The sequence below is a fragment of the Bos grunniens genome, chromosome 29, assembly GCF_055505025.1.
Source record: "Bos grunniens cultivar Pamir isolate PY7600 chromosome 29, Bosgru_T2T1.0, whole genome shotgun sequence".
Lineage (NCBI taxonomy): Eukaryota > Metazoa > Chordata > Mammalia > Artiodactyla > Bovidae > Bos > Bos grunniens.
Window position 1 is genome coordinate 44625088 of NC_141193.1, and position 13975 is coordinate 44639062.

General features: G+C 43.4%; 1 protein-coding gene across 4 annotated transcripts in view; it reads right to left on the minus strand.

Annotated features, from left to right (window-relative positions):
* Nucleotides 1–13975, minus strand: part of GRM5 (glutamate metabotropic receptor 5) — a 644995-nt gene that overhangs the window by 65617 nt on the left and 565403 nt on the right. For all 4 annotated transcript variants that reach the window (XM_086383216.1, XM_086383215.1, XM_086383217.1 and 1 more), the window contains exon 8: nucleotides 11562–12501. In XM_086383216.1, coding sequence (XP_086239342.1) covers nucleotides 11562–12501 — 940 coding nt within the window. The remainder of the gene's footprint in view (nucleotides 1–11561; nucleotides 12502–13975) is intronic.

Below are 13975 nucleotides of genomic sequence, written 5' to 3' on the forward strand. Positions count from 1 at the left end.
CTTCTTCTAATGAATATTCAGGAAATATTGATTTCCTTTAGGATTTGACTGGTTTGATCTCCTTGAAGTCAAAGGGATTTCCAGAAGTCTTGTCCAGCACTGCAGTTCGAAAGCATCAATTCTTCAGTGCTCAGCTTTCTTTATAGTGCAACTCTCACATCCATACTTGAATACTGGAAAAACCATAGTTTTGACTAGACAGATCTTTGTCGGCAAAGTGATATATGCTTTTTAATATGCTGTCTAGGTTTGTCATAGCTTTTCTTTTAATTTCATGACTGCATTCATCATCCACAGTGATTTTGAAGCCAAAGAAAATAAAATCTGCCATTGTTACCCTTTTTTCCCCTTCTGTTTTCATGAAGTGATGGGACAGGATGTCATGGTCTTAGTTTTTTGAATGTTGAATTTTAAGCCAGCTTTTTCACTCTCCTCACCCTCAACAAGAATCTCTTTTGTTCCTCTTTGCTTTCTGCCATTAGGGTAGTATCATCTGCATTTCTGAGGTTATTGATATTTCTCCCGGCAATCTTGATTCCAGCTTGGGATTCATCTAGCCTGGCATTTCACGTGATGTACCTGCATAGAAGTTAAATAGGCAGGGTGACAATATACAGCCTTAAAGTCCTCCTTTCCCAATTTTAAACCTGTCCATTGTTCCATGTCTGGTTCTAACTGTTGTTTCTTGACCTGCATACATGTTTCTCAGGAGGTAGATAAGGTGGCCTGGTATTCCCATCTCCTGAAGAATTTTCCACAGTTTGTTGTGATCCACACAGTCAAAGGCTTTAATATAGTCAATGAAGCAGAAGTAGATATTATTCTGGAATTCCCTTGCTTTTTATATGATCCAGCAGATGTTGGCAATTTGATCTCTTGTTTCTCTGCCTTTTCTAAAATCCAGTTCATACATCTGAAAGTTCTTGGTTCACATACAATTGAAGCCTAGCTTGAAGGATTTTGAGCATTACCTTGCTAGCGTGTGAAATGAGTGCAATTGTGCAGTAGTCTTAACATTCTTTGGCATTGCCCTTCTTTGGAATTGGAATGAAAACTGACCTTTTCCAGTCCTGTGGCCACTGCTGAGTTTTTCATATTTGCTGGCATATTGAGTGCAACACTTTAACAGCATCGTTTTAAGGATTTAAAATAGTTCAGCTGGAATTCCATCACTTCCACTAGCTTTGTTTTTAGTAATGCTTCCTAAGGCTCACTTGGCTTCACACTTCAGGATGTTGATTCTAGGTGAGTGACTACACCATTGTGGTTATCCATGTCATTAACACCTTTTTTAAAAAACAAACAAACAAACAGTTTTTCTGTTTATTCTTTCCACCTCTTCTTAATCTCTTCTGCTTCTGTTAGGTTCTTGCTCTTTCTGTCCTTTATTGTCCCCATCTTTGCATGAAATATTTCCTTGGCATCTCCAATTTTCTTGAAGAAATCTCTAGTCTTTCCCATTTTATTGTTTTCCTCTTATTTATTTGCATTGTTCCCTTAAGAAGGCTTTCTTAACTCTCCTTGCTATTCTTTGAAACTCTGCATTCAGTTGAATATATCTTTCCCTTTCTTCCTTGCCTTTTGCGTCTCTTTTTTTCTCAGCTATTTGTAAGGTCTCCTCTGACAACCATTTTGCCTTCTTGCATTTCTTTTTCTTTTAAATGATTCTGGCCACTGCCTTCTGTACAATGTTATAGATCTCCATCCTTAGTTCTTCAGGCACTTTGTCTATCAGATCTAATCCCTTGAAACTATTTGTTACTTCCACTGTATAATCATAGCAGATTTGATTTATATCATAGATGAATGCCTTTCCCTATTTTATTCAATAATGCCTTTCCCTATTTTATTCAATTTAAGTCTGAATTTTGCAGTAAAGAGTTCATGATCTGAGCAACAGTCAACTCCAGGTCTTATTTTTGCTGACTCTATAGAGCTTCTGAATCTTCGGCTGCAGAGAATATAATCAGTCTGATTTCGGTGTTGTCTGTCTCATGATGTCCATGTGTAGAGTCTTGTGCTGTTGGAAGAGGGTGTTTGCTAGGACCAGTGCGTTCTCTTGGCAAAATTCTGTTAGTCTTTGCCTGCTTCATTTTGTACTCCAAGGCAAAACTTGCCTACTACTCCACGTATGTCTTGACTTCCTACTTTCGCATTCCAGTCCCCTAAGATGGAAAAGACATCTCTTTTTGTGTTAGTTCTAGAAGGTCTTTTAGGTCTTCATAGAACTGTTCAATTTCAGCTTCTTTAGCATTAGTGGTTGGGGCATAGACTTGGATTACTGTGATATTGAATAATTTGCCTTGGAAATGCACCAATTTCATCTGTCATTTTTGAGATCACTCCCAATTACTGCATTTCAGGCTCTTCTGTTGACAATGAGAGCTATACCATTTCTTCTAAGGGATTCTTGCCCACAGTAGTAGATATAATAGTCACCTGAATTACATTCGCCCAGGGCTCTCAGGTGACGCTAGTGGTAAAGAATCTCCCTGCCAATCTCCCTGCAGGAGACATAAGAGATGTGGGTTTGACCCCTGAGTTGGGAAGATCCCCGGGAGGAGGAAAAAGCAACTCACTCTAGTATCTTTGCCTGGGAAATACCATGAACAGAGAAGCCTGGTGGTCTACAGTCCATGGGGTCACAAAGAGTCCACCTCAGCAACTTAGCACACACACATGTACCTCTTAAAAATATATACATGTATGTACCTTTTCAGATTCTTTTCTGTTGTCAGTTATTACAAAACATTGAGTAGAGTTTCCTGTGCTATACAGTAGCTACTTGTTGGTTATCTGTTTTATATAGTGTGTATATGTTAATCCAGATACTTTTAATATCTCATTAGCTAGGTTGTGAAACTATTGTGTACATACACAAAATAACCCTCAGATCCCCAGGACCTAGCACAGTGCCTGGCAATCCTCAGTTCTCAGTAATTGCTTGTGAATAAATAATAAATGAAGAAGGCGTGAGGAATGCATGCTAAATGTTCTGAGTCCAGATGAGGGAAAGTCTAAGAGGTAGTTTAGTCTCATAGAGTTTCACTGAGGAACCTGGGCCTTGGAAGATAAAAAAGATCTGGAGAGAGAGAAGGAAGAGGCAGACAATTCTAGAGAGGGACAATTAGCATGCAAATCACTTCATCAAGACGAATCACCACTTAATGAAATCTAAGCAATTGGAAATCTTCAAAGCTCTAATAGTTGGATATATTGGAATTCACACAAGAGAGCCAATTTTCCGGGCAGATTGTAATTCGGGCGATGAACGTGAAAGGGCTTGGCCAGTTGCTTTAGAAAATAGCCTAAAGTGTGCCTTCACGACAATGTTAATTAGACCAAAGTTAATTAGTTAATTAAAACAAAAGTGGCAAATGATAGTTTCTAAAATTAAGGTGGAGACAATGCTAATGTCTCTGCCACCTGACCAGAATCCCCGGGGAGGGTTTTACCTTCTGAGAAAATTTATCATTTAGGGCTCTAGGCCTCTGCCATTCGTTTAACCACAAAAGGCCCACTGCTGCTCACAACCTCAGCCCTGTGACCCTGGCATTTCTGACTGTTGAAGGGCTAGAACTTTAGACTCATCCAATTCAATGCTTTATTTAGGTCAGAACTGGCTTTGTGTTCATTTGTCAATTTGCAGCTGAAGTGAAGGCCCTAAACAGAAGCATGGCATTATCTTCCTGACAGTGATTTGACGCTCACCATGTTGTGCTAGAAAATTAGGGTCTAGAACCAAAATGTTAATCACAGGGACCTCTATACATTGATGGCACAAATAATACATTTCTATATATATAAAAAAAAATCTGTAGTGACTCACTCTCTTTTAAATAAAAATCTCCCCTTGCTATTTCAGTGAACTGAATGACTGACTCCAGGCACTTTTGTTTTTTGTGCTCTAGGATGAGCCTATTTAACTTCTCAGGAAACTTTTCGATCTGTTAGAATTAGGCTCTGTGCTTCCCTTTGGTGTTCAGAGAACAAAAGGGATTCTCTCCATGATTGGAGGTGGAATTGGCTCTTTCTAGCCTCCTTCTCATTGAAGATAGGAACTATTCTTCAGGCCCCCTGAACTGTGTCTTCTTTTTTGGCTATGGTGATGGTTTCCAAAGAGAATCCTGCTTGTAATATCAACTCTCCAGAACATTAGGAGAGTTACTTGAAAAAGTAGTGTTATGCTCAGCGAGCTTGGGAAGAGTTGGAAAAGATTGGTGTACACACTGCAAGGCTTCTTGGTGTTTATCTCCAGTAATAGAGTTTTTTCAAGCTTGTTTGACCAAATAAATTTTTTTTTCAAGGAACGGTTTGTGACACTAGCTTACCAAAGAATATATTCTGGGAAATGCTCTGCTCCAAAGCCAAAAAGCAGCCCCAAAGCTGCTCCATAACTTACTAGTCATGAGACTAGGGCAAGTGTTCTACCTACTCTGGACCTCAAACCCTTCATTTGAAAAATGGGAATAATTATTGCTTCTACTTTAAACATTTTGTGTTGTTGTTGCTCAATCACTCAGTTGTGTCCAACTCTTCGTGACCCCACAGATTACAGCACACCAGGCTTCCCCATCCTTCACTGTCTCCTGGAGTTTGCTCAGACTCATGTCCATTGAGTCAATGATGCCATCCAAACATCTCATCCTCTTTTGCCCCCTTCTCCTCAAGCCTTCAAATCTTTCCCAGCATCAAGGTCTTTTCCAGTGAGTCAGCTCTTTGCATCAATCAGGTGGCCAAAGTATTCTGTGGCTGCTAGACAATTCTATTAGTATTACTCTGTGTGTGTGTGTGTGTGTATGCATGCTCAGTCACGTCTGACTTTTGTGACCCCATGGATGTAGCCCACCAGGCTCCTCTGTCAATGGGATTTCCCAGGCAAAAATACTGGAGTGGGTTGCCATTTTCTCCTGCAAAGGCATCTTCCTGACCCAGGGATTGAACCCGCATCTCCTGCATTGGCAGGCGGATTCTTTATTACTGAGCCACCTGGGAAGCCCATGAGTATTACTACTACTGCTAAACTGCTAAGTGCTGCCACTGTCCATGGCAGACACTGCTCTTTGAGTATCCAACAAGCACCTGACACCTCCTCCCTCCCTTTCAGTTTCCATAATAGAAGATGTGAAAACTAAATGAAATGCATGCTTTCTTACACTCTCTTGCAGCTAGGGGTATCTATTATATGAGACAGTCTGGGCCAATAAGACTAAAAGGCAATTCTTAGGGGACTCTTAGAAGAATACTGCTTTCCCTCATAAGGGGATGCCATGCATGGAGCTCTCGCACATAAGACACCTGAGGAAGTTGCCTCTGGCATAGGTGAGCACTGGAGGAATGCCAGGAACAGTCTATCAGCGTACTTTTTGTAACACGTGGAAGTGAAAAGCAAACAAGTCATATAAGTCTCTGAAAAGAAAGTTTACTTGCAGCTGAACACTCTTCTAAAAGATTTATCTACCATCTATTGAGTGGTTTCCTTGTGTTCCTAGGAAGCATTTAATACATATGAATTCGGCCACTCCTCACAACACTGTAATACCATTTCACAGGTGAGGAAGCAGACCTTGTTCAAATTCACACAAAGGATGGACTAACCTTTGGAAATGTAGTCACTATAACCTCAGAAGTTATTAATATTTCTCATTTTAAATTAGGCAGTTAGTGTCCTCTTTTAAAACGGAGCCCTCACCGTCTGCCATGAAATGTGGAAGAGACATGTATAAGCCTTTTCAGAGAGAGGGCCCACACCCAGTGCAGATTTACAGCAACCAGTCCGGGTTTACAGCAGTCAGTTCAGGTTTACGGCAGCCAGTGAGGGTTTACGGCACCCAGGATGGGTTTATGGCACACAGTGCGGGTTTACAGCGGCCTGCCTCTCCATACACCATATAGAGGGGAGCAGGGCCAGGCAGGCATGGCAGCTTCACCCCAGAGACTGATATCCACAGACTTAGGTTACACCGTTAAATTAATCCTAGATCCCAGTAGTGGGCCCATTGGCATATTACAGGATGCAAACCGGAGAAGCGCAACTAATGAAGGTGCTGCTGCTGCTGCTGCTAAGTCGCTTCAGTCGTGTCCGACTCTGTGCGACCCCATAGACGGCAGCCCACCAGGCTCCCCGTCCCTGGGATTCTCCAGGCAAGAACACTGGAGTGGGTTGCCATTTCCTTCTCCAATGCATGAAAGTGAAAGTGAAGTCACTCAGTCGTGTCCAACTCTTAGCGACCCCATGGACTGCAGCCTACCAGGCTCCTCCATCCATGGGATTTTCCAGGCAAGAGTACTGGAGTGGGGTGCCATTGCCTTCTCCGCTAATGAAGGTAATTCAGACTAAAATGTGAAAATATTTGGAGCACCCAAGTCCACTTGCTTGCCTTTAAATAAGCCCCAGAGTGACAGGTAAGGTGATATACACTGGCCTCTAGAAAGCTATAAAAGGAGACAGAAATCCATACATGAGCAGTTATGTCTACAGTGTTCTGAATGTCTTGATTTTGGACCACAGAGAAGGAATACTTAGTTCGAGGGCTCATGTTAGGTATAGAGGAATTTTTGTTGTTGTTTAGTTGCTAAGTCGTGTCCAACTCTTTGTGGCCCCATGGACTATAGCCCACCAGTCTCCTCTGTCCATGGAATTTCCCAGGCAAAATACTAGAGTGGGTAGCCATTCCCTTCTCCAGGGGATCTTCCCTACCCAGGGATGGAACCCATGTCCCTGCATTAGCAGGTGGATGCTTTACCACTGAGCCACCAGGGAAGCGCTATAAGAAGAATTTTAATTTGGATCTAATTTATTTCTTAGAATTATAGCTTCAAAACGGGGAGTTGCTGTGGAATATATGTGACGCAAGGGTATGCTAGCTTTCTCTGATCTTTCGTCTTCTTTATGTCAAAAGCAGGTTCCAGCCTGAATATCTTGGTTAATGGCAGAAAGAAGTTTCTATATAATCAGAGTGTAGCCTATCTCAGCTATAATCACATAGACCAGACCAGCAGTTGCCAACACTGCATACAGAAAAGCCAACACTAGCCAAAGTTCCCTCTGTAATTTCTTTGATATTCTAATACCCAGAGGTACTGACTGCAAAATCTAATCATGAATAACTACATGACCCCATAGGGGAAACAAGTTAAAATACTGCCCCAAATCTTGAGAACTCCTATTTTGTATGGACTATCAGATGGCGCTATGGTAAAGAACCAGTGTAGGCAAGAAAGAGATGTGGGTTTGATCCCCTAGAGGAGGGCATGGCAACCCACTCCCGTATTCTTGCGTGCAAAATCCCATGGACAGAGGAGCCTGGCGGGCTACAATCCATGGGGTTGCAAGAGTCAGGTATGACTGAAGCAATTTAGCATGCGCACATGCCTTAGCATTATCAGTGAATTTTGTTGCTTATGTTGCTATTAGAAATGAGGTAGTTGAAAACAGTAATTTAATATTACTAGAGGAATGCTGCTGCTGCTACTTCTGCTAAGTCGCTTCAGTCATGTCCGACTCTTAGTAACCCCATGGACTGTAGCCCACTAGGCTCTTCCATCCATGGGATTTTCCAGGCAAGAGTACTGGAGTGGGATGCCATTGCCTTCTCCGTTAGAATTATAGCAAAACATGAGATCTGTGGATGGGATTAATGATCCCAGTCTTGAGCAGAAACTGATGACCCCAGGAGTGAGCACAGAGGATATCTGTAATACAGATCACTGCAGACTTGGTCTTATGAAAGAACCACTAGGGGGCAGTAGTGTGAACACTTGAAGACAAGCAAAAAGTAGCTACCACATTACTACCTTCTCCAGTCCATTCATTCAACAGACATACCAACGATGATTGCTGAGTGTCATCTATGTGTCAAGCACCCTTCTCAGTACTTCTAGGCACTGGAGGCACAGTGATGAACAAGGTAGACAAGGCCTCCACTCCTAAGCTTACCCTGCAAAGGCTTTGCTCTTTAGTCGGGCATACAGCTGGACAAGGTGAAAACAGATACTCCATCAGGCCCATGCTATATAATCAATATATCTATAGGTTTGTCCTGCCTTTTATGATGCTCTCTTTGTTAAGATCGTCCTTATTGCATACCCGACATAGACACTTTCAGGTGTGGAAAAAGATGGACAGTTGTTAAGTTAGTACACACCATCAAAGTAATGCTGAAAATTCTCCCAGCCAGGCTTCAACAGTACATGAACCAAGAACTTCCAGATGTTCAAGCTGGATTTAGAAAATGCAGAGGAACCAGAGATCAAATTGCCAACATCTGCTGGATCATAGAAAAAGCAAGAGAATTCCAGAAAAACATCTGCTTTATTGATTATGCTAAAGCCTTTGACTGTGTAGATCACAACAAACTGTGGAAAATTCTTCAAGAGATGGAAAAACCAGACCACCTTACCTGCCTCCTGAGAAATCTGTATGCATGTCAAGAAGCAACAGTTAGAACTGGACATGGAACAACAGACTGCTTCCAAATCAGGAAAGGAGTACGTAAAGGCTGTATATTGTCACCCTGCTTATTTAACTTATATGCAAAATACATCATGTGAAATGCTGGGATTTCTCTGGAAATAAAGATTGGAATAAAGCTGGAATAAAGATTGTTGGGAGAAATATCAATAACCTTAGATACGCAGATGGCACCACCCTTATGGCAGAAAGTGAAGAAGAACTCAAGAGCCTCTGGATAAAAGTGAAAGAGGAGAGTGAAAAGCTGGCTTAAAACTCAACATTCAAAAAACTAAGATCATGGCATCCGGTCCCATCACTTCATGGCAAATAGATGGTGAAATAATGGAATCAGTGAGGGACTTTATATTTGGGGGCTCCAAAATCACTGCAGATGGTGACTGCATCCATGAAATTAAAAAATGCTTGCTCCTTGGAAGAAAAGCTATAACCAACCTAGACAGCATATTAAAAAGCAGAGACATTACTTTGCCAACAAAGGTCCGCCTAGTCAAAGCTATGGTTTTTCCAGTAGTCATGTATGGATGTGAGAGTTGGGCCATAAAGAAAGCTGAGCACCGAAGAATCAATGCTTTTGAACTGTGGTGTTGGAGAAGACTCTTGACAGGCCCTTGGACTGCAAGGAGATCCAACTAGTCCATCCTAAAAGAAATCAGTCCTGAATATTCATTGGAAGGCCTGATGCTGAAGCTGAAACTCCAATACTTTGGCCACCTGATGGGAAGAACTGACTCATTGGAAAAGACCCTGATACTGGAAAAGATTGAAGGTGGGAGGAGAAGGGGACGACAGAGGATGAGATGGTTGGATGACATCACCAACTTGATGGACATGAGTTTGAGTAAGCTCTGGGAGTTGGTGAGGGACAGGGAAGCCTGGCATGCTGCAGTCCATGGGATTGCAAAGAGTCAGACAAGACTGAGCGACCAAATTGAATAATAATAGCAAACACTTCAGTAGTACTTGCTGTTGTCGTTTAGTTACTATGTCATGTCCGACTCTTCGTGACCCCATGGACTGTAGCCCACCAGGCTCCTCTGTCCCTGGTACTTACTGTGTGGCAAGCACTTATGTATATTTACTCATTTAGTCTTATAACGACTATATGTAATATGTGTTTCATTCATCAGAGGAGGAAATCGAGGTATAGAGAGGTCACGTAACTTGCCTAGGGTTGGTCATACAGCTGGTGAGTGATGCTGCTGCTGTTCAATTCCATGCTGCCCAGCTCTGCACTCTGCTACCTCCACTAACATGTCTACTGTCTGCCTGGCCTTTGCACACACTATTTTTTTCACTCCTGACAATCCTGTGAGGTAGGTGATAGGATCTCAGTATGGCAGAGGAAGAAACTAAGGCTCAGAGAGAAGAAATGGCAGTGCTACTGTTCAAACTCAGGACAAGCTGGCTTCAAGGTCAGTGCTCTTCACCACTGCTGCATCCTCTCTCTAAGGAGCCTACCCCGGTGAGTTTTGGGGTACTTAGGTACAGACTCACAACTTTCCCTCCAGCAACCTGTTTCTTTTATCTATCAGGATGCCCTGGAAGATTATATTTGAAGAGAGAGTTTAAAGAAAAGCTGATAAAATGAAAGCTTGGAAAAATAAAATTTCTTAGACAAAATAAAAGGCTGATCATGCAGAGCTGCAGAAAAAGAATGTTTGAGAGTGGAGTCAGGAAGGTAGATGGAAAATATGCCTGAAGTTAGATATGTGGAAGGTCTTCTGTGTATAGACCATGGCATTTCCAGGATTTATTGAAGAAGTAGAAGAGGTTATTTTTACTAAGGCTTACAAGTTAGTTGAAGACCTTTCACAGTATACATGGAAAGAGATGAGAGGCATACAGGAATCAGAAGAGAATTGAAAGAGGCAAGGAGGCAAGGTAACAATGCAAATGAGTTAGGCCGTGTGGATAAACTCCAAGCATTTTGTGAAATCTTTTTTAGTCCTCAGCAGACACAGTACCTTTACCATCACCCATCATCCAGGCTTTGATGAATTAGGGCTGACTGGAAAGTAGGACTTTTCATGCTGGCTAAATGATGGGGTAAGAGAATTGTTCAAGGATTTGTGTTTAGCTTTTTATCTTCCGTTTGAAAAGTATTTCTCTCCCACTTGTCTATTCAGATTTTCGGAAAATTCTCAAATCTCTGTAAGAGTTAGCGGATGATATTCTGACTGGTTCTTTTGAGATGTATTCTTAAATGTTATTCCCAGTAACAGTCTATGTAGCCTTTTTGACACCTCCAAAATGGTTCTCAAGCCACTAAAATGATCTCATTGCCTTTTGAAGCACTTTAGTCCCTCATATGGGGGCAAGGGGGCGTCCTTGCATGTTGGCTTCAGATTCTTTTCTGATAGCGGTTGGCCAAAAACTGTTACCTGGGACACTGACCTTGGTGGGTGGGGCGGGACAACAGGCAGCGTGGGGAACTGGCTGCTTGTTAAGGCTGATTATAGGCAAAACCACTCTGTTGTTCTGCTCCTTTCAGCTCCTTAGACATGTCCCAGGGGTTCAAGTTGCCCCTTAAGAATGAAAATACCAATCCTATATTCTTGCATCTCTGTGGCACAGGTAGTCAAGGGTTCGTCTGGGCTCAGGAAAGTCAGACTCGTGTGAGAGCAGACGGGTAAGGCTCTTGGTGCCCTGCTCTCTACACACTCTTTTCTGCTCTATTCTAGTGAGTCAGAATTTAGTCCACAGTGGATCTCTGTGCCCCTCACGACCCAGACACCCTGCCTTGCCTTAGTGACTTAGCTGTGCCCTCCCAGTCCTTCTGACCTCACTTCCCTTTGCCCTAAGTCTTTGCTTTTTTTCCCTTTATCTCAACTTTTAAGTTTCTAGGATTAGGCTAAGTCACTAGGTCCCATATCCACTTATAGGTACGTATCCAAGTCTTTCCACGAAAACCATTCAAGGCTGATGTCCAAAACCCTTAGCCAGCACCCCGCCTCCCCTAGTTTTAGTTCCTCAGCTATTTTCCATGTAAAAGCCCCGGGAAACAAAGGCCACTGCTTTGGCCACAGGGGCCAGCCACCGCCCCCCCCCACCCCCCCACCCCGACACACACATACAGAGGCTTTACCTTAGGGTTTCCCCAGAGGAGCCCCTCCTCTTCCACAGGTTGACCAGGCTGCTGGACCTGCTGGCGGCGGAGGAGGACTTGCCGTCGCCCACGTGCATGCGCACCACTGTGGATGTGGTGAAGGCGCTGCGCACGTTCCTCTCGGGTTTGGCCAGGATGATGTACACCTTGGGCACGAACATGCAGCCGAGCGCCACCGTGGCGCTGAGGCTGACGGAGAAGCACATAGTGATGATCTTGTAGTTGCTGCCGAAGTAGATGGGCACAAAGGCCAGCCAAATGATGCAGGTGGTGTACATCGTGAAGGCGATGTACTTGGCCTCGTTGAAGTTCGCCGGAACGTTTCTGGTCTTGAAGGCATAGAAGGTGCAGCTCAGGATCAGCAGTCCGTTGTATCCCAGAGGGGTGACGACCCCCAGGTTGGTGGTGTTACAGATCAAGTAGACCTCTCGAATGCTCGGGTAGTCATGCATTATATCCGGAGGCTCCATGATAAACAGGGCGACGATGATGCCCAGCTGAATGCATATGAGGATGAACGCGATCACCAGCTGGGCACAGGCACTCATGAATCGGGGCTTTTTGGTACAGATCTTCTTCTTGCTCCCAGCCAGGATCCTGGCAATCCGATTGGTCTTGGTGACCAGAGCCGAGTAGCTCATGGCTGGGGAGAGACCAATGCCTATTCTTTGCAGGTAGCAGTAAATCTGTTTGGGCTTTGCAATGAGGCAGAAGGTACACAGGTAGCCCAGGCAGATGCCGGCAAGGATAATGTAGCAGAGTTCCCTGCTAGAGGACTTGACTACCGGCGTATCTCGGTAGATGATGAAGATCGCGGTGACAAACAGGGTGGCCAGCAGGCCAAGGCAGGCAAACACCACAGCTGCAATGGGCTCGGGGTCACCCCAGCGGAGATACTGCACTGGGATCAAGTCACAACCTGCAGAGACACAGACACACAGTGAAGAAGAGGGAAGAAATGTGGATGTGGGTCACCTGCGCTAAGGTACAAGCAGATGCTTGTGACTCTCTCAGTTGGTCTCCAGTCGACCCTTTTAACTTCAGTATCACATACTGCTCCTTTCCTCAGATATTCAGTCATTAAATATTTATCTTTAGATTATGAAATGTATACTCTGTGACAGGAGCTGTTCTGGGTTCTGAAAACAAAATGATAAAGAACGTATTCCCTGCCCTTAAACAAACAAATGTGGTGGGGAAGCCACTTTTAAAGACTCACAGGTGGGATAAGGGCCATGTTGACACACAGCAAGAATCTTGACTCCATCTGCAGATAGTAAAGTCTCCTTCAACAGGAATGAGCAAATGCAAGCGCTGAGGGTTAGCTTCCTTTGTGGATTTGGTTGTTTTTGGCAAACAAATCAATTGTACAGAAAGAGCTTGGGGGCATGGGAGGAGGTCATATACAGTAATGTGATGAGTGGCCCAAGATAAGCCCAGGATGTAGGCAGGAGGGGATCTTGCCCAGCAAAGAGTCTTAGATAGATGGGAAGTCATTGGAGGGATCTATGCAGAGTAGAGGAATGAGGTGGTCAAATTTGCGTGTGTGTGTTTTAAACATTCTTTGGATTGCTGTGTGGATTTTGGATGAGATAAAGGTGTAGAAAGATTTGAGAACTATTTGAAATGATAGACTGTTTACGCAGATGAGATGGTATGTGAAAGGTAAAGGCATCAAGATGACCAGCGTTGTATCCATCTATGCTATCTTTGACTCTACCACAAAAAACACAGCAATGTGGCAACATTTGGGTTATGTGCCTTCTTTTAAAATGTCTTTAGGACAGTGATTCTCAAGCTTGACTACACACTGTAATCACTTAGGTATTTTTTTTAATAATACTGTGGCTTAGGTTTTACTGCCAGAGTTTCTGATTTCACTGGCCTGGGCATCAGGATTTTTAAAAGGCACTCCAAGGGCTTCTAAGTGTGCAGCCAGAGTTGAGAACCATTGCTTTAGAAGGATCATTCCTGTCAATTAGATTTTTAAAACAGAATTGAGATATCTTTATTGAGTAAGCAGGAGAGGAGTTGGTTTTCCCTGATGGCTCAGTGGTAAAGAATCTGCCTGCAGTTCAGGAGACCAGGGTTTGATCCCTGGTTTGGGAAGATCCCCTGGACGAGAGCATGGCAACCCACTCCAGTATTCTTGCCTGGAGAATCCCATGGACAGAGGAACCTGTTGGGCTACAGTCCTTGGGGTCGTAAAAGAGTCAGACATGACTGAGTGATTAAATAACAACAATGCAGCCAGACCAGATCCTAACTGATATAGGCATAACTTCCTATATCCCATGGTCAAGGGTGTTGTAGTAAGTGACTGAATGTCAATGGTTAATTGGAGCTAAGGGAGGCAGCAATAACAGTATGTAATGATGGTATGGGGGCGCAGG